This window comes from Olea europaea, chromosome 16 (assembly GCF_002742605.1).
Source record: "Olea europaea var. sylvestris chromosome 16, O_europaea_v1, whole genome shotgun sequence".
Classification (NCBI taxonomy): Eukaryota; Viridiplantae; Streptophyta; class Magnoliopsida; order Lamiales; family Oleaceae; genus Olea; species Olea europaea.
The window spans coordinates 11,383,391-11,404,819 of NC_036252.1; the positions used below are offsets into that span (position 1 = coordinate 11,383,391).

At 35.3% G+C, this 21,429-nt stretch overlaps 2 protein-coding genes across 4 annotated transcripts; both read right to left on the reverse strand.

Moving 5' to 3' along the window:
- Nucleotides 1–6,325: 6,325 nt before the first annotated feature.
- Nucleotides 6,326–10,939, reverse strand: LOC111412092 (probable alkaline/neutral invertase B). Of its 3 annotated transcripts, none has more exons than XM_023042855.1 (5): nt 10,478–10,939; nt 9,331–9,819; nt 8,127–8,558; nt 7,255–7,813; nt 6,326–6,778 (listed from the first exon to the last, which is right to left on the reverse strand). In XM_023042855.1, exons 2-5 carry the CDS (start codon nt 9,754–9,756, stop codon nt 6,483–6,485), a joined length of 1,713 nt encoding a protein of 570 aa, XP_022898623.1. In that variant the 5' UTR covers nt 9,757–9,819; nt 10,478–10,939; the 3' UTR covers nt 6,326–6,482. The 3 variants fall into 3 exon arrangements, with proteins under 3 accessions (XP_022898623.1, XP_022898621.1, XP_022898622.1); XM_023042853.1 differs by lacking the exon at nt 10,478–10,939 and adding an exon at nt 10,172–10,303 and having other exon boundaries at nt 6,408–6,778; XM_023042854.1 differs by lacking the exon at nt 10,478–10,939 and adding an exon at nt 10,154–10,303 and having other exon boundaries at nt 6,408–6,778.
- Nucleotides 10,940–13,215: 2,276 nt separating this feature from the next.
- LOC111412094 (triosephosphate isomerase, chloroplastic-like) lies at nt 13,216–18,713 on the reverse strand. Its single transcript, XM_023042856.1, has 9 exons — nt 18,415–18,713; nt 17,990–18,016; nt 17,181–17,250; nt 16,327–16,450; nt 15,431–15,515; nt 15,198–15,330; nt 14,885–15,058; nt 14,555–14,637; nt 13,216–13,514 (listed from the first exon to the last, which is right to left on the reverse strand). The coding sequence occupies exons 1-9, from the start codon at nt 18,616–18,618 to the stop codon at nt 13,458–13,460; spliced, it is 957 nt and encodes a 318-aa protein (XP_022898624.1). The 5' UTR covers nt 18,619–18,713; the 3' UTR covers nt 13,216–13,457.
- Between the last annotated feature and the right edge of the window lie 2,716 nt (nt 18,714–21,429).

Consider the following 21,429-nt stretch of genomic DNA (forward strand, 5'->3'; position numbering starts at 1 on the left):
AATAAATGAATTTGATGTTCTCGCAGAGAAGAACACATATCAATTTTGATATTCCAAATTTGACCAACGGGTCCGACCGAAAATTGTGCCAAAAGTGAGCCGCTTGCTCATTTTTTCCAACAATCCCCCATATGAATGAAAATTGGGAGAGACACGAAACGTGAGACATAAGATTTGGTGATAAAGTTTAACAGTTGAAGCTTGCATAGGATAGGTAGGTGTTACTCTTTGAACATTCCCTTGTGAAAGCATATTTACTTTACTGACTGACCAGTAGACGTGATGTCTTTGAACTGTTCTGCCGTTTGTGTAAACGATGATATACTTCACACAGGATTCTTCCTAACACCCTTCAATTCTCATTATTTTGTTCATTTTGGCCATGAACATATGCCTGGTTCTATGAGAGTTTCTAAGAATTGAACCCTACACAATTCTTTTAGAAGCGGCCCCACTTCTCTCTCACATATGTGATTTCTTATTACAAGTAACCTACATTACTTGGCTCGATTTTCGACGCGTAAGAATCATTAAAAGCTTATTGCTTAACTTTCATCCTTACGGGCATCACTGTTATATCATAGGAATGGACGGGAGGTGATAACCCCACAGTGATTTTATCAAGTCTTTACAGTTAGGTTGTCCCTTTAAACCTAGATCTTGGGATCTCCAGTCAACTAGGTTGGGTTTCCTTTGTAATGACTTATTCTTTCAAGGGCTTGAGTCCCATTCCTTTTGATGATTTCCCAACTAACACTCTATTTAACCTTTTGGTTAGCAGATCCCCAATATTATCCTTTGACCTAACATAGTCAATTGTGATAACTCCAGTTGAGAGTAGTTTTTAACCCACGCCCGAATCAATTTCTTAGGTTTCCAATCAATTTTTCCCAAACCCTCTCTCGCCCAAATCCATCTTAGATCAGATTTCTACACTTGATAACACTTCAATCACCTACATTACACAAGACTCTTGAGGTTGGAGAACACATCATTTTGAAGGTATGACTTTGGACTATATCCCTCATTGTGCTCGTTTTTTTTAATTGTTTTCGAATTGATTTTTTTTGCATTTTGGGGAGATTGGGGTGTTGATGGTGGATGGAGTGTATTGTTTGCAATTCATTTGTGTCATGGGGTAATTCTAATTTTGAGTTATTTGATTTTATATGGATTTCTAAAGAATGCATGCAATGTGTTTGATAAATTGCCACATTGTTAATTTTTGGGTATTTTGGTATATTTTGCCTTAAATTCATTTGATTGATGGATGTGTATGCGTTTGGTGATTGTTTTTGAATGGGGAACCATGTGAACTAGTAAATTTTTGGCTAGTATATGAAGGTCTCACAACGCATACAACATGTTCGATAAAATGCCCCTCTTGGTACTATAATACATTTATGAACATCTAGCATGTCATTTGACTATTCGATGAATGGAATAACTCGTTGTTACGTATTACCAAACAATGTGACTTAAGACGACATCAACACACACATGCACAGAAATAGCTAAGTCATAGCATGCCCACAGCACCCTCCGTCCCTTATTTTACACTACTATTTGACACACCAAACGACCTCTGATTGAGCTAAAATTTGGGTATGTGCTAGACTCATTGCATACTTCCATATGCTCGGAGGTTGCCCGGGAAAATCTTGATAATTCTCGATGGTGCCCGGGGCCGAAGATGTACACTCAATCATGACTCCAACCCTTTCACTATGAGCATATTCACCCATATTTTCTTATACTTTCATATGGATTATACATTTATACTACTCTAATCATCATACATTGTTCATTACACACCGTGGTAGTCTACATGTTTATTGAAACAAGTTTGGGGGATTTGTGATTTACATGCTTTTCATTTCATGCGATTTCTCGCTGTATAACAAGATGTCTAATGCTAGCTATTTTCCAACTTTGTAGGATGCCACCAAAACGAACTTCAAAAGGAAAGGAGAAGGTCGGCTCATCATCCGGCACAGCACGCACTCGAGTGCTTGAAGGAGGTATACAAAGATTCTTGACCTCCGAGGCAGCAGCCCGTTATGAAAACATAGTGAGTCGTTGGACAGTGACACCAGAACGGGCTGTTAAGTTGGAAGACTTTCCTGGTTTCGAGCTGACTACTTTGGTGCAGAACTGTGGATGGAATAAACTAGTGGAGCAGCCACATCGGAGTTATGAATTGTTGGTGGGGGAATTTTACACCAACTTCAATACAGAAATTGACACACCAGGGTCCGACCACCTACATCAAACTTGGGTCCGGGGAAAATGGATCACATTCTCACCCGAAGTTATTCAAGACTACTACCAGCTCACGTGGGAAAACATAACGCCTATACCAGGTGACTTCAATTGGCCTGAAGTGGCGAAAATCTTATTGGGGTGACAAAATGCATGGCCACTCCCCACTACCGAGTGGCATCAGATTGAGCTGACACCGTCTATAGCAATCCTGTGGCTGTTTATGTGCCACAACATTGAGCCGACCTCTCACAGGACCACATTCACAGATCCCACAGCTAGATTCCTTTATCACTTGGTGCGAGGTAATAAGGTTGATCTTGCCACTCTTTGCTATGATCAGATACATCATGTGGGTACTTTGGAAGATAGACACAGCTCAATGATCTTTCCAAGCCTCATCTCTGGAATTTGCATAGCTGCTGGTATAAACATTGTATCCGGGGAAGTGGCTACCAAACCCAGCCCCACCATAAAGCGAAGTACCTTGGAGGCCCAAGACAGAGCCAGGTTAAAGCACTGGGAGAAGTAAGAAATTGAAAGGCGCAGACAGTAGGAAGAGCAAGGTCACGAGCAAGCAGAGCAAGAGATGCCTCAAGCTCTTCCATCACAGGCTGAGTTAAATGCACAGTTGTGGCGCCAGATTTTCACCACCACCACCGGGACCAGTCGAGACGTGCAGAGTCTCCAGTAGGCTATGGGGACTTTGACGACTGAGATGCATACAGCCCACCGTGACATCCGCATTTCCACTGATATGTCACGTGCTGCTCGCCAGGATGCCCAGACAGCTAGGAGGGAGATGGACACTTTGAACGGTCGACTCGGTGTGTATGTGGGCAGGGTGGATGGCATCCAGATGAGGGTAAATGAAACTTGGGAGCGTTTGGGCCGTTTGGAGACACGTGTTGAGGGAATCCATAATGAAATGATACAGCAGTCAACACTGATGAGAGAGATCTTGGCGCGCCTACCTCCACCTCCAGCTGAGGATACTGCAGGATCTAGCTTCCCATCGCGGCCCCCGTTTTGATCAGGGGAGTATCGTTTGCCTCATTTGTATTCATTTTCCTTAAATTCTGCCTTCTAAACTTATTTTTCGCATTGTGGACAATGTCTTGTATAAGTTTGGGGGATGGTAGCATAATTTGATTAAGACATTCGGCATGTAACTAATTGCATTTCCACAATCTAGATTTATTTTGACTAATTGTTGTATGAGGCATGCTTGTGAGTGAATATTGATTATGCTTATGTATGCTTGTGTGAGCTTAATCGCCTTGCCGGCTATGATGTTACTATTGGATTAGTACATTTCAAAACTTTGAAGTCGGTGTTAATTAGGCTAACTAATACTTGTGGATGCAATACTTGACATTCTTTATGCACATCATTCATGCTTTACATGTTAGGTAAGTGATTGGGGTTTTGAGCATAAAGTAGAAAGATAATTATAACCCTCGATTGAATTAGCCCGTAAAGTACCTTAAGACAGTTTGGTGATAGTTGAGCTATTATGGGAGAACATTAAAATGAGTGAGGCTCCATGCATGAATTATTGTGTGAATTGCCTAGACCAATAAGATAAAGAGTAGGTGAAAGTCTTAAATTGAGGGTTGGTTTTGGATACCAGATGTCTAAAAAAATAAGGGCATAAACTTAATTTGTGAGAATAAGACACTTCTTTTTCAACCTTTATGACTTGAGCAAGTAAACCTGTAAGGATATTTCAAAATCTGGTGCCCTAAGGTCAACTGATCTGGGAGTCACCGACCTAAAGCTCGATACATGGGTCATATAGAAAGTAAGAAGTAAAGAAGTTAATAAAAAGTCATCTGATCGAACCTTTATAACTCGGGTGAATAAGCCTGCAAGGGTTTAAAACCTGGTGCCTTAAAACCAACTGGTTTGGGAGTCACCGGCCTAAAACTCGTTACATGGGTTATATAGAAAGCAAATGAGAGATGATATATATATATAAAAAAAAATCCAGAGAAAAGTGAGAAAAATAAAAGGAGACAATAACAAGAAGAAAAACCCTTGGACAATTGGTGGAAGAAACTATACCTTTGAGGCGAGGCAAGTAACCTAGTTTAGTCTTGAGTGTCGAAGCAATCAAAAATAGGAGAGCCTTCACTTGTTGACGTGTGAACTTGTGATAGTGAAACTAATCCGAATTACGAGAGGGTGAGAACTAAAGCTAGGTAAACTCATAATTTTTAAACACAACCCCGGGATAATTGAGTGAAAAGAATAAGTTTGGGGGGTTGTGTATCTCTCGAGCGAGTAAGGAGACATTTGACCACTTGGGGTCGGGACTCAAACTCATCATGAACTTGATATGTTAGCATGAATCCACACACACACACGTCAAGTATGCACTTCACAGGTAAAGGTTGATGTCATCTTGCACTGATAAATTTTCATAAAATCAATTACTTAGTCCAATCCTGAGCCAAGGCAAGGTGTTAAGTCATGTTTGTTCAGAATTATATCACTATCTTGTTTGAGGACAAACAATAGTTCAAGTTTGGGGGGTTTGATAAGTGTGTTTTTGCACACTTATTTACATCACAAACATGACTTAAATACAAGTAAAATGATTGAATTGTTACTTAACTTTGTCAAATTCATGTAATGTAGGAAATTCTATGGAAATAGTGGAATTCAGGAGAAAAGAGCCGAAAAAGGACCAAATTGGAGCAAAATGAAAATTCAGGGACCAAATTGCAATTATCTGAAAGTTGACCCGATGAACACATCAAGCAATTGATCAAACCAAGCACCAATTGGAAGTTATAAGGGAACATTGGAGCAACTAGGAACAAAAGAGGAGGTCAAGGAGTGAAGGAATGAAACTTAAGGACCAAAATGACTCAAACTAGAAGTTAGCTCTACTATGCGGTCGCATAGTATAAAACCTATGCGGTCGCAAGTGAACCTCCAGGGATTAAAAACTCTATTTTTCTTAAGCCTATGCGGTCGTATAGGTATAATTTTCTCCCGAATTTCGCAGTTTCCTTATATGATTGCAACTCCTTTGATAATCTAATTTGGACGGGTTTAAATAGCAACAAGACATCCAGAAGCCGCACGAACGACTTGGGAGGCAAAAACGTTCATCTTGGAGTGGATTTGAAAGCAAGAACAAGAATTGATGCAAGATTAGAAGATTTATTCAAGTTTTGATAATCCGGTGATGTATTTTATTCATACTTTGTTAGATTTCGTTATTTTTATCATGATAGGCTAGATTTTTGCAACTAGGTGATCGATGAACCATGTAATTATTATTAAACTTGCTATTTCATGATTTTGAATTATTAGTTCGATGGGATATTTGAATGGATTATATTGGTTTATTTATTTCCACAATTAATGTGCACTTGATTTGTGTGAACTTGGTGGTTTAATTCTGAATTTGAGAAAATTAAATTAAACTCGACATATATAATTCATCATAGGGTCCGATAGGGGATAGAAATATACCCCTATGTAAATCTTTAATTGCTCACAAAAAGATTATATGCGTTCTTGTATAATTGTATCCGTCATAGAGATATAGGCTGATGATTTATGAGAATAGGTTCAATACATCTCAATAGAGAGTATCAAATAGATTTAGGAGCATTGATTTATCAAATTCTTATTGAATTATTAAAATTGTGAAATTAGGGTTAAATTAGTAATTATTTGGGGATTCGTGATCCTAGGACATTCGTTTTACATAGATTTTCATAAATTGACAATACATTTCATTTATTTTTCATAACATTTCATAATTGAGTCATTAGTTAAGTGAATTTAAGTAATTAGGGTTTGATTTGAAATTAAGGTTTTTCAATTTGGGGATTTCCCCCAAATTAGGGTTTGAATTGAAATTAGGTTTTTTCAATTTAGGGATTTCTCCCAAAATTAGGACTTTTGATTCCAAAATGCATTTTAACTCAATTAGTTTCGGTTAAGGCTAAAATAAGTAAAATTGAACTACTCTTTCTCTGTGGGACGATACTCGGACTTCTAAAGTCCATTTTATTACTTGTCACGACTTGTACACTTGCGGTAATTTAAATCGAAAGAAATATTTCGCGAACATCTTGCACGCTAAAACTTGCTTTCAAAGCTCCTGCTTGAAAGACTAAAACTACAGTCTCATTTCTGTTCCTCTTGCAAAATATAAACAATGTATTCTGGACAAATAGAAGATTGGAAATTTACAATCAGAAGGTCCATGAGGATGATCTCTTCAAGACGGGTTTCAGCTGTTTGTCTTCCTCGTGTGCGACCATACCCAAATGTGAAGGGTCTTCGAGCATCATTTTGGCAACCAAATAGCCAGAAATTGACCATGTTTGGTATCTCCGAGCCTGCTTCCCAATATAACGACCAAGTTTTCCGTCATAGTATTCTGGCCAGCCATCTTTTGACAGCCTGGCTTCAGCAAGTTCAATGGCTCGTCTGGCAATCTGGGGGCGCCCTGTCTTGATACACGCTGCTGTGAGAAGCCATAGAAGCACTGCACCCACCAAAATCAAAATAAATACCAGGAGGAGATTAATACAGTAGAAGAAAAAGATTGAAACTATTCCAAGAACCATTTGAAAAACCTCAAAATATGTAGTAAATAAAGTTTGCTTAGTAAAAACTGTATCAGAAATGTATCAATCTTCAAATGTTATTGAGAACCTTATATAGAGATGACCTTTTCATTCAATGTAAGCAGAACTGACACAAAAACCTTCAGCAATCAGTTATGCGGGTTGTACGGTTTAATATCAATGAATTTTTCAAAAAAATACAGAAATAGAAACAACTAAAAGAAAACAATTTCAATTGTTATGTTGCCACTTATTTATCCTCTCCCTAAAAAGAGGTCCAGTAGTTTTCCCTTGTTACATTCTGCTGGCTAGTTCACTTCAAAAGTACACCATCACTATCAGTTAAATCTCATCAAATTTTCATCGAAAGGATTTGAAAGGGTAAAAAGATTACCTGGCCACGATCCTCCATTGTGATAGCTCCATCTAGTATTTTTTGGATCACATCCCGTTACAATCCGCCATTCATGGTTCTCTATGGCTGGATAACAAACTTTTAGAGGCATGTCTCCAACCAACTCCTCCCAACGCGATTCAATAAGATCCATAATGGCCGTTGCTTGTTCAGGTGTTGCTAAGGATGAAAGTATCGCAATGCAATTGCCCAAGCAAAACCAACGGAAATCCATTTTTGAAGGGCCGACATTTCCAATGAAATAGCCTCCGTGGATTGGCATAAAATCAAAAACCCATTCGGGCAGAGAATCGGGCATGACATTGAACTTGTTGACTGCTGTGTGAGAATACTCCTCTGTTTTATATCTATATATATCATTAAGCTGCTTCAAATCCAGCCAAAAGTAATTTCTCATATGGTAGCTCAACGCATGTAGACGCTTGATAATTCGTTCTATAAACTCCTTTCCTTGAGTATCTTGCTTGAGTAAAACCAAGGCGCATCTTAGAGCCATGAAGAAGAGTGCTTGTATCTCAATCGGGTACCCATAAACACCCTGAGAATGTAAATCAGTTGTAAGATATGCAGTAAGAAACTGGAATGAAAACATGCTGCAAACACGTAAGGGGACACATCAGGTGCGGTTCCAAACAAAAAATGGCAACATAATAGGTTTCCATGGTAGACATAACTCTCAGGGGATTATGTAAAACAACTGAAGATCAGTTCAGGAAACTTAAAAGATATATTCTGTATGGATTCCTCTACGTAAAGCACAATTAAATACCAGGTCCTATATCAGTTTTTCAACACAATCATAATAACGATTTTCAGATAGAAAGATTTAGTATTGACCCTGAGAAACTCACCATTCTACGATCAATCATACAGCATCCATCAGCACAAAGAAGTGTTGGGAATGTGTCAAATCCTTCTGAAAGGCATAAACTGAGTATCAGGCGCATACCCTTTTGGCATTCGTGCATCTCAGCCAAAGACGAGTCACCAGTAGACTTCGTGTATGCCCGAAGTAGTATGATCCACCAAAAGCCTGAATCTACAGGAGCCACTCTCCCAATTGCACTCTCGCCAAAATCTGCAATCAATGTTTCAGTATTCCTTGCAGGATCATGTAAGACTTTGAAACTCGCAGGCATCACACCCTCTCCCAGTTGGAATCGGTCAATCTTTTTCTCCCATGATTGAAGTCGAAGAGTCTTGAGGATAAAGTTTTTTACAATTTCAGGTTCCCCATTCATCAGAAAAGCCAGTGCACTTGGAACAAAGTCCCTGACGAACACCTACAAAGAGTTTAATAGTTTCTCACCTTATTCATGATTTTAATTTAGAGACAATGCCAAAAGCTTCACAAGATCAGTAACCAAATGAAGTTTCCCTTCCCCCTCTGGGACAAAAATAATTAATATTTTATTTCTTGGAATCAAATTTCATAGTTTGGAAAAATATTCTTCTTACGAAACTGCCATTCATGAAAATATAGTTTGTAAAATAAAACTAAAATCTCCAAGTTTGCCTCTACACCAAGTGGTGAACCTAACTATGTTCTCCAAAAACCACAAGTATCAATTTGTGTACAGCTGACTACCAGTTGCCAGATCCACTAAGCATTCAACATAAAATGTCAGAAAGTCTAATCCCGGTCTCTCTTTCTTTAAAATAAAACTCTTTAATTCTCATTCTCATTTGTAATCTTACATTCACACTGGTAAATCCAAAACTTTTCTCGACTCAGTGTAAATCCAAAACTTTTCTCTACTTTTTAATCACACATTCTGCAAAAAATAAAAAAAATAAAAAAAAAACCACCATTCAAACCATCATTTTTTATTTTTTTTCAAAAATAATGCCATCAAACAGCGGCTTAAGTACTAGTTTTTCTCTATACTCTCAATATAACATTTCAAGAATATGAAAAAATGAAGTGACAAGACTACATTAAGCAAAGTCGAACTACAAATTTTAGTCATCCATCGCTAACTAGAAGAGACGCAACAATGCACATCATAATGGAAATAAGAAAATGTGCCCGACATGGAATACACGGGCGTTCACCTGATCATAGTTGAGTTTTTCTTCAGAGCTATCCAAAGCAGCAATTGTCCCAACAGGCCGACCACGAAAGTACACCAAAGAACGCCTCAAAGTTTCCCAAGCCTCTGCAGTCATAGGGTGTGGCTCATAAACAAAGTTCGAACTAGGAGTATTGAACCCGGATCTTCTACCGGGCGAAAATATACTATCTAAATGGTCGAGAACTCGATTGAAGTTATCAGCTCTAGAAGGGGGATGTGGAGACAACCCAATTGGAATCTCGGCAAGGGACCTTTCATCGAAAGATCGCTGTCTTTCCATATTCAAAGTTCGAAGACGATCAGGCAGCCTCGAGAAATCAAATTCTTCCATTTCAACGACACTCCTCGAAGAATCCACGTTTTTTATGCTACCATTTTGAGACACGTCCACTGCAAGCAGAGACATTCTTCCAATACTCGGTCTTCAATAAAAGGAAATGATTGAATGCAGAATTAGGGGCTCAATAATCTGCAAAAATACAAACAAAATATTGCTGTAAACGTGAATTCACATTACAATTTACGCCAAGTTGCAAAATCACACAATGAACAATTGTCAAGAGTAAGAACAGATCAACATCCATCACTGTCCATATACCAAATTCACATTGCCACCAGAGAAAAAAAATAAAAAATAAAATAAAAAATCAAGAATCCTTAGAATCTGAATCTAAATGTTTCAAGATTATTCAATTGAACCAAGGAATAGACACCCCATAAGCCCATAATTCTCATAAGACCAAGAGGAGCAAGGAATAAGACGTTTACGAATTTTTCTTTAAAAAAAATAATCATAAACTAACCCATAGTAATCCACTTACAGAAGCTGTAGATCCGAGTATGAACAAACAAATGAAAGAGAGAGTGCAAATTTATAAGACGTCAATTCTAAATTGATATTTTCTATGTGGGATCAAAAGAAATCAACCAGTGACTGACTGGTCGATGGAGACACCTGCACAGGTTAGTCACATCAACACTAAATATACGTACACGTGTATATATATAGGTGGGAGTAGACTCAACTCAAAGCTGCAAAACATTTCTCACGGAGAGGAGATTAATTATTTTCAAGATTCAAAAAATAGCAATAAAAGTCATCAATTAACCCATATTAATTCACTTACCCAAATGAAACGGACAGGGATCACCGAGAGCAGAGTTCAAATACTTTATTAATATTTCGTAAATGGGATCAAAAACAAACATTTTCAAAAATATCTTCATTCTTGTCAATCTTGTGATATTTCCTATGTGGGATGAGAAATCAACTGGTGTGTAACCCACAAATAGAGACACCTGCAACACATCAAGGACTAGTCCGTACAACGAGTGAGCCTCGTCATTCAATGAATTGTGTCAACTTAACTATATATGCACACACGTGTGTATATATATGGATCGGGCTCAAAGCTGTAAAACAATATTCACGGATAGAGAACGAATCGTGATCAAGGAGAGAGACTGCTAAATGAACTATGATGGATGAAAATTGGGTATGAAACAGTGAATTATTGGAGTGTAAAATTTGGGGAAATGACGTGTGGATGAAAAATGCATCGCGATTGCGACAAGAATTTTGTGTCAGATTTGTAAACGTACAGTACAGATGGAGATTGGTATAAACGTACAGACGTCGCCTTTTGCATGGTGCGAGAGGGTTGATTTTTGGCAGCTATCATTTTCTGCCGCCCTTTCTTCTAATCAATTCATCGATGCCGTAAACCATTTTTACAGCAAATGAGCATGTTTGACCGCTTTCTTTTCTTTTCTTTTTCTCCCTTTACAAAGATATATTTTAGAATAGTGATATGATAAAAAATGTGTGATAATTCCTAATAGAAATATATAAACGAAAGTTCAATTAGAATTATTAAAAAAAATTGAATTCCGTGTAATATTATTTTATTAAACAATGTGTAATAAAAAATAGAAAAATAGAAAAATGTATTTTAAAATTATTGAGACCAAACAATGGCTAAATATATATATCACATTGGAGTTTTTGGAGGATTTTAACTCTACTACAATTTAATTATTTTAATAATATCTTACTTTTCGTTTTTCAATATGCAATAAATATTAAGAAATCATAGTCTGTATGAATTTCATACTATTAATTCTCAATTAATTAACAATTATACTAAATTAAATTGAATTGAATGAATCTTGATCTACATGAATCTAAAGTTATTTGAATTTATTTATGTATCTACGAATTTTCTTGGTAATTGAATTCATGTATTAACAATTAATTCTATGCACCAAATATAGTATAAAAAGGTTGCTCACTTTTAGTATTTCATTATTATCACGAAAATTTTGAATCATAAAAGTTGAGTTTTAAGAGTACAACTTTCTTCTCTTAAATTTCTATCCTAAATTTTATTTTCTTTAATTCGTTTGAAACTTCTCAAATCCTCCCAACAATTAGTGCCAAATGTTTCTTTTACGACAGTTATAAGTTATTTCAGAAGAACGTACAATACACGATTAGTAGATAGAAATATTAAAAAACTTCAAAGAGTAATTCAAATAGATCTAAGAAATTATGTGCTATATTTGTGGACAAGCCAAAATTTATTAAAAAACGAGTTTAAATGGCAGCTCTAAATCAATCTCGTAAACACCCTATATTCCTCGACTTGAAATATTCTTATTATTGCTTCTACTCATATTTCCCAAAAAGCAGAAAGAAACTTAATTTTTTTTTTTTTTTAGATTACATTATTTTAACATATACTCATTTACCTATAAATAAACTTTTTAAACTCAATAAAATAAATTACCCAAGAAGTTTTCATTGTCCAATTTAGTTAAAAATTAGATTTTTAGTAGATTTGGATAAAAGTGAATGAAATGTGTGATCGAAAAGTTAAATAAAATTATGAATCTTATAAAATGTATGGTTGGAAATGAATGTTAGAAAATGGGGTCAAAGATGGGCTAAATATGTCAACAATGTAAGCAAGTACAGTATTTAGAGTTCTTCATAGTTATCAAAGAAGCATATTCTTTTAGGTTCTTACAATGCTAATTTCATCGTTTGTCTTTCTCCTCCAATCATATGACACGAATCAATTCCAGTAAGCAATGTTAGGAGTACAAACAATTTTTAGTGTTTGTCAGATTTTTTATTTTTCATTTTTTATTTTAACCAAACACCACAAGCCAATATGGGAGGCCTCTACATATAGATAGATGATAAGGATGATGTACAAGGGAAGGATATATGATTGTTACACAGGATGTGGCTCAATTTGCAAAAGCTAAATATAGAGGTATCTCCATTACTAATGTTTTAATATTGCAAATTCTAACTTCCCTTTGCCAAGTTCCATTCAATCATAAACTAAATAGGAATGCTAGCATAATTATTAGACCCGATTCGATTGTCAACCTATATAAATCATCGACCAAATTAGTCATGATCGGTACCGACATTTTTCACCATACCAGTAAGCACGGTCTGAATGGTTTTTGATCAATTCATTTGCCAATGGACCGGATTATTGTTCGATCTGTCAGTTCCCAAGCCAGATCAATCGGTTCAATCCAATTCTAATAACGATGCATGACAGTAATGGTTAACGGAAATAAAAATCATTTTACAGTAATACAATAATGTGACATTTGCCAGCATAAAAATAACCACAATAATTCAATTCTTTTCTCATAGCAGAGGATCGAATGAACAAAATTATTATTCACTCATGTATTAATCACAGTCCCAACAGCTATGATTTGCACAATAATGTATACAGAGACAAGTTGTGTATCCATCCGTGCTTCATTCCATTATAAACCAATTGAATTTCAAGATGAACTGAAATATGGAGAAATAATATCAATTTTTGGGACGAACAATCACAAATTCACTTCAAAATTTCGAAATTGGTAATTATTAAACTATAATATAAAAACGTCATGTAACATAAAACTCTAGTGTTACATTACACATTATTAGTTATGCCAAGCAAAATGAAAAATGCCTTCTTCGCATAATTATTGATGAGATGGGGGTAATCAAAATACCCCGAAATAGAAAAGGCTCACAATGTTAGTTGTGTTGTATTGCTAGGTACTCTGAGCCATTTTGTGAAATAATCATGCAGCAACCTTCTTGGAAGTCACAGAATTAACAATGGTCACAAACTCGGCGCCCTGCAACAAAAAATTGAAGATCAATCTCAAGTTTGCTGTCATAAGAAAAATGAGAAGCTTCAAACCCCTGACTCGGGTTGCAACGGGGCTGGACTGGCACACCCCAGTTTTGCCTTTTGGGCGGACCATGCTGGGTAACGACATGGTTCTTTTTTCGGCCTGGCACCCCTAAAACTAAGTGGGCCTCGCACAACATTTTTCCTTGATCCGAAACATAAGGTAATAGCCTGGCATACTGGGAATTCCCAGGACATGCAGGATCCAGGTATCTAGAATTACACAAGCAACAAACAAAATCACTTGCATCCCACTTTCTACAACTTGTTCATAGTGCATGTGCTCACCCAGCAACCATTTTTATCTGTACTTAACAGAGATCTTATCACTCATTATCTACGTGTTATAAATCAACGCCATCAACTTAGTAAAATAAAATTCATGACGCCACCATTCTCGACCTAGTCCTGCTCCTCTATGGGTGCTAGTGGAAAGGCGAAGACAAAAGATCTTTCAAAGATGCATGTGTGATCAGCTTCATACAGAAGCATCTAATAGTGAAGTCAGTGCAACCTAAGAAGCACGGATACTTGTAAACTGATTACACATATCCAAAACGTATCCAAGCTTGGATACTCTCCGACGTGCTTTGATACGTATCCGCGTATCCTAATTTTTGAAAAAAAGAAAAAAAGAAAAAGTAGTATCGGTATACTCATATCATATTGTATTCGAATTACGTATCCAAATCTGTACTTCTTAAATGCAATCATGAAATATTGCTTCTTAAACATTTTTATATGTTGTCATCAAGACAAGGAACAGTTTATGCAAGTACGGGGGACATTGCTTACTGTGAATTTTGGTGAAATGGAAAGCACAGAGAGCTCTCCCCTTTCACTGGTTGTATTCACGAGCATGTTTTAGAAATTTATTCAGACACAAGGCAAGAGAAATGAAAAAAGGGAAGAAATAAAGCGGAGGTGCGTGTCCATTTCACAGATTGTAAGCTGACATAGACCATATGAATAGCATGGCAATACCTTCAGGGAAGCACCGCCCACGAGAAATCCATCAATATCTTCTTTTTTAGCAAGCTCTGCGCAGTTACCGCCATTGACCGAACCTGTGGAGAAAATTTCAAAACATTCAGAAAATATAAGTAAATTGGCAGCCAGCGCTAACTATATTTACTAGTTAATTTACGATTGAGTTGATAATAGCTTCTTGGAAATAATAATAAGTGTGATTGAGTGGGAAAAATAAGCAATTTCATGGTATTCATATTATGAAAATGAGAAAAGTGAGAAAAGCTTGCGATATAATAGATAGTTTTTCACTAAATTTCGAAGTTTAAGCTAAGAATTTCCTACCTCCATAAATAATACGTGTTTTAGATGCAACTTCTGCAGAAACATTCTTACTAAGCCAATCACGAACAGCAACATGCACTTCCTGAGCCTGCTCAGGTGTGGCCACTTTACCAGTTCCAATGGCCCATACTGGCTCATATGCCACAACAATGTTATCCCAACTTGGCACAGCATCTGCACATCATAAGAGTGTAAAATACAGTGAAAAAATCAGTGAATGATTTCTTAAAAGGATTACAGATTGATCCAGGGCAAGAAGAGGACATCTCAAAGATACAGAGTTAATTCAGAGAAAGATAGGAGCTATACTTGCCTGCAAAAGCCTTCATTTGCCGAAAACAGACATCGAAAGTTTTTCCTGCTTCCCTTTCTTCTAACAGCTCTCCAATGCAGGCTATTACTCCAAGATTCTGGCTCAAGGCATATGCAGCCTTCTTTCCAATGAACTGCACATCATAGTGGTTTCATAAATCAGAGACGACTAGTTATCCAATCAGATATAGCTCTTTCAATGGAAACATTATAAAGATCCTTCTTTGCTCTTACCTCGTCATTTTCTCCAATAATATGTCTCCGTTCAGAGTGCCCAAGAACAACCCACTTGCATCCAAGATCTTTTAATTGTTCCACACTACACAAAGAAGCCTAAATTTGCTTATTACATGAAACAAAATTCATTGAATCCATGATATTAACACATTTGTATTGAACAAAATGTAACAACTCAAAAATATACAATACAACGCTTTTATCGTGCATGTAGATTACTTGGTCGATTACCTAATTGCACTAGTCTCATAGCCATAGCCATGAAAGAGCATTTGTACTTGAATAATATCTTAAACACTACTGACAACTAAACATTTCCACCGCATGAAATCTTAATCATAACAAGAAGTCCCATCAGCCAAGGAATCAGTTCTTACAGCTCAATCTATTCATATTTATTTAGAAAATGATCAATAAGTTGAATATTCAAAAGGTGAAGAACTGACTAGGCAACTCATCCATGGCCAATAAAAAATACCTGTATTTGAAACTACATCTACTTCAAATACCATCCAGTACATATCCCACCAAACATCAGTACTACAACCAAATGCCCCCACACTAGGCATATATATCCTGAATTAGGCTCGCATATTCACGCATTATGCTATCAGAATATTGAAGAAAATTTGATTTTTTTTACTTCTTACTGTCCCCCATGCCATATGCGTCGCACATATCCCAAACAAATGTAGTTTGACTCTAGATATATTTCAACAGGAGCAATACAATTTAGAGACAAGGTCAGGCAACACCGTTGTGGCATTAACAAGCACAATAAAGAAAATTTATTGATTCAGTTATTTCTTGTCCCAAACAAAATAGCACCTGATTCTTGGAATACAGGAGTAGCATATCACTGGTCTTCTAAGCTTATATAGAAGGAAACTCACCTGATTTCTCCAGTAAAAGCACCACCTTTTCCCGTCCAACAATTCTGCGCAGCTATCTCTATTCGCTCAGTTAGTGAGTTCTTTACTTGATCGAGGTAAACAAAAGGAGGTGACACAACAACATCTGCAAAGGTCAAGGGACAAACTGAGATCCAAATACTTTGTGTATAAGTAAACAAGAAAACTAGATAATATCAGATGCAAGAGAAAATTCCAAATTCCAATATGGCATGTTTGATACACCAGACAAAGTGGAAGGTGAAGATTAAGGGATAAACAAGCTCAAAAAGGAAGACTTGCTCACCTTCCCCTTGTCTCTTGCTCATCAATACACTTCAGTACAATGGCAAACAGATAACATGTCACTACATATTTTACAAACTGATAAATCTATATGCATCATTTATATAATTCTCCAATAGATGTCCTTTGCTACAATAGAGATCATACACTTGCTCACTGGTAATACAGAAATCATATACTGCTTTAAAGTCTTCAATGTGACAGAGAATCTACTGTTTCAAATGTAATAAAGTTCCTGATATTTTCTCTATAAATTATGCAACTGGTATCAAGAACATCAAAATAAAAAATTAATTCAAGTCTATAAGTCTTGATGTTCAACATCCTACGTTGTAAAATAGGAAGAGGCTTCATATTCTGAATGCAGAAGCTCAAAACAGCTAGATATCTGTGTATTGTTCAAAACTACATGAAGGCTAAACTAGACGGAATTATGAGAAATGGGATAAAGTTGAACAACTGCTCCCGTTTCTCAGCTATAAAGAACATAAAGCGCCTTCTCTTTATTCAGTAGAGATGATATGAAACATTAACAGGTGGTTGAAGCTCACCAACATCAGACTCCAATGTTGCACTGTTCAAGTCAGAGACAAGCTTGCTTATCGAATCTTTTGTTCCATTCTAAGTAAAATACAAAAAAACTAGTCAAATAAAGATACCAAAAAAAAATAATAATAATAATAAATAAATAAATTATTCAACAGCATTCAAATTATTAAATATGTTATACATGCAGAAGAGATAGAAGAGAAAAAAGGATCATTTCTACAAGTCTAAAGAATGATGAAACAATGATTGTATGCCTAGAATAGCAAGAAATTCAAACAAATTTTCACCTTTAATGGACTTAAGATATTCTTTTGAAGGCTGTAGAAGTGAACTGCAATCGTTTCCTAATGCACAAAATTTTCCAGTTCTTCTTGACAGAACTCGCTACTTTCACATTTCATTGGACATAATTTCAACTTTTTAAGAATCTATCTTTGAATTATGAAGGATTATGTTATTGGTTGCTTGTTCATGTTATCCACGCCTTATATCCATAATTCGCCATTTCTATTCCTCTAGTCTTCACATCTTTCCTTCAATGTTACAAATCACAACTCTTTGTCTTCTGTTGGTATCACACAATAAGGACAACAATTTTATTCAAAAACTTAAGCGATTATCAACTAATTCCATTTACAGCCCCAATTAAAAATGTTATGACTGATCCTAAAAATAGCTAGGACATTGAAGTGGTTCAACTGGAAGATTTGATAAAGAAACAACAATTCACACTAACACAAAACTTTTATAAACTGAATTGAAATGGAGATAACAAAATATATTAATGACAAAAAAAAAAGATTATACTTACACACTTCCAGTTTCCACCAACGAAGAACTGCAAGCAAAAGGGAAGGAAGATTAGATTTCGAATAGATGAAGTCCATAATGCATTAAGCTTGAAAACTGAGAAAAAACAGAAAAAAAAAAAAAAAAAAAAAAAAAAAAAAAAAAAAAAAAAAAAAAAAAAAACCATAATATCTCATAAAGAACGGGCTTTTCGGAGAAGTACATTCACAGAAGTATTGAAACAACATAGACACTGAAGAAATAATCGACGTCACAAAAACATTAATACATTCACAAAACCGAGCTGGATTATCCTAATGATTACATAATAGTATCAAACTGACAAATGTATGACCAAAAACAGTAGTTCAGTTCATTATTTCTAAACACTAGATCTGAAAGTAACTAACTACAAATTGAAACCATAGCCATGAAACTTAAAATAACCTTTCCGGAGCCAGCCATAGTGACGACGGCGCGGCATCCTTTCCGAGAAGACGAAAGGCGGAGGTGAGAATCCACATTCTGAAAGAAAGACTGAGTTGAATTGGAGTTGGAGTTGTCGAGCTTGAGAAAAGACTTGCGCAGGCCGGAAAAGTGGCCGGAGAGTTGAGATCCGGCACCCGTGAGTGACGTGGACACAACTGCCATGCGTATATACTGTTGTTAGAAGCGGCTGGCACCTATCTATTTCTCTCTATCCGCTGGTAGTTGAGGAGTTCTGGTTTCAAGCCCTTCCTTAATATGTGGCTTTTGTTTTTTAACCCAATAGGCTGTTCATTGTATACGCTATTATCCTACGCGCTTTTTCGAGGCGTGGAATCCACTGTTTCATTCTTTTCTTATAAAAAATAAAAAATTTATAATGATTGTTGTTTCGAGCTATGAACATCTTGTTTTACAATTTTTTTACATTGTGCCACGTGTTAGCACATGATTGGACAATCATATTTAGACTTAAATCTATGTTCAAATACAAATGAGACACGTGTCGATGTATGATTAGATAGTTTAAAAAATTGAAACAAAAACACTCAGTCATTTTCTTACACATCAATATGTCTCTTCACTTTCTGTTTTTAAACCTGATTAAGTGGTTTTATTTTTTAATAAATTCACGTTTCTGTCCGACGCTTTTTGAATTTTCACACTATATCAAAAAAGGTGTAGACAATAGAATGTACACTTAGCAAAATTCTAATTCTTAAGGGTGAAGAAAAAATTTGGCAACCCATCAAATCGAATTGAAATTACAATTTAAAATTTTTTATTTAGGTTCACGTGAACTAATCAATATTTCGATTTAAAATCAATCAAAATTATTTGAAAATGGTTTTAAAATTTTAATAGTTGAAAATCGCTTGAAACCAAATCAAACCGCTCTCTCCATTTATAAAAAAATGATACTTGTTTTACTTGAGATATATAATTTATTAGTCCAATTTGTGCTTCGACAAATTAACTTGATAGCCCGTTGTCTATTGATTCTTCTGTGAAATAATCACTTATGATAATTTTCTTATCATTCTTATCGATTTCAAAGTGATTGAATATGTAAGCATAAATTACGTAGTTAGACCTTATATCAATTTATTGGTCTAAATTTTTATAAAGACAAATATATTATTATATATCGTAACATTTATGTGTATAAATTTTGAATTAAGTGATGTGTTTATATCTCAAACATTATTTTTCACTTGTCTGAAAAATATTATCGCTAAAATCAAGGTTTGATCTCAAAAAAATTGGTTTGGTTTGAATTTTTTTTTTTCAAATCATTTAAAATTTATATATATATAAAGATATTATAATTTTCTCTTTTTTTTTTCTTTTTCCTCATTCATCTTCTCGATCCATTTCTCGACCACTAATGTTAGATAGCATTATTCTTCCTCATATAAATTTGTAACATAAAACAAACAAAATAAACACAAAATAATAAGAATCAAGCTTACAAACTTACAATTATGTAAATTCAAGACACTGAATAAGTGTAAAATATATACTTATCGAGTTGAGGATTAGGCTTGAGATTCTAACAAGGTAGAGTACCATGGTAGCTTGGCTGGATAGCTTTGTGGATTTGAAGAGATTATTTTTCTCTATCTGCCAAACATATGAAGTAACACGATATGGATTTCTTGCAAAAAATTGGAAGAATTGGGTTTCGATCTGTAAAATTGTTTATTAGAATTTCAAAACCTAATTTTGTGAGATTGAGTGTTTCGATGTCTTTTTCACTTAATCGAAGAGCTAATAGAGTTCTAAAGTATTTTGTGTAATTTAATGCTTATTTGGTAGGAATTTTGATAATTGATTTTTTGACCGTTAGAGATAAAATGAGTCATACCTGTAAGAGAAAAATTCAAAAATGAAGATTGAAATAGTGAAATAACGGTCAAAAATTGATTTTAATTTGATTAAAATATGTACCAAACAAGCTCTTAATATGTAATGTTAATTCATAATATTAATTTTCAGCTAAATTCAATTTTCCATATTTTTAAGTTTTACATCTTTTTTTTTTTTTCTTCTTCCTTTTTTTTTTTTTTTTTTAATCAATGTAAAAAGGGATTAAAGTTTAGAAAGTTGTGTGTCACGCCTTAGCACGCGGTTGTTAAAAATTCAAGCTAAGAATAGACAATTTTATGACTTCTGTAACCAATTATCTTTAGATTAGATTTTTTTTTTTTTTAAATATCTTTATGTTAGTTGTATTTTTTAATGTATTGGTGGAGTGTTGAAATTATCGTCTGGTTTGTAAATTTATGACATCATTTTTTTGTCACAAAAAGAAAATATTAGTATTCTCTACGAGAAAGATTAAATATATTTCTTGGCGATTAGTTTGAGAAATTCATCGAATGACCTATAACGAAAATAATTGCATATTTTGCATAATATTTGTTAGACCCCCGATATGAGCTACGACTATTGTATGAGGGCTGCTTGTTTCTGTCCTAAAAGCTCGGGGAGAGTGCTTGTCATGTGTGTATCGTAGGAATAACCCTAAGCCCCCGTTTGACTCCCATTTTTTGGAAATGAAAAATTTGTGGAATAGTGTTTTTTGAAAAATGAGTGGTTGGGAAAAAAAAAAGGAAAAGTTTTTAATTTATATGTAATATTATTTTATGGAAGATTATGGGGTTGAAAATTGAAAAGAGAGAAATGGAAGTAATGAGAAATCTCCCTTCCCGTGTGATCGTTGGACACACTACCTTTGAGTTAATTTGTCCTCAGACTGATTATTGTTTCCTTGTAGTGTTTAAGAGATCGTGCAAGTTGATATGCCGAGTTAACAAAGAAGAGTTTTCTATTTCTTTGCCGATAGTAGCATGGATGGAGATACTAGAGAATATAATTCGAATTAAACTTTGTTGTTAGGTAAATTTGACATATTTGTTGACAGAAGATGTGTATAAAAATGATTGGATGACATTGTTAACTATTTTTAAACCA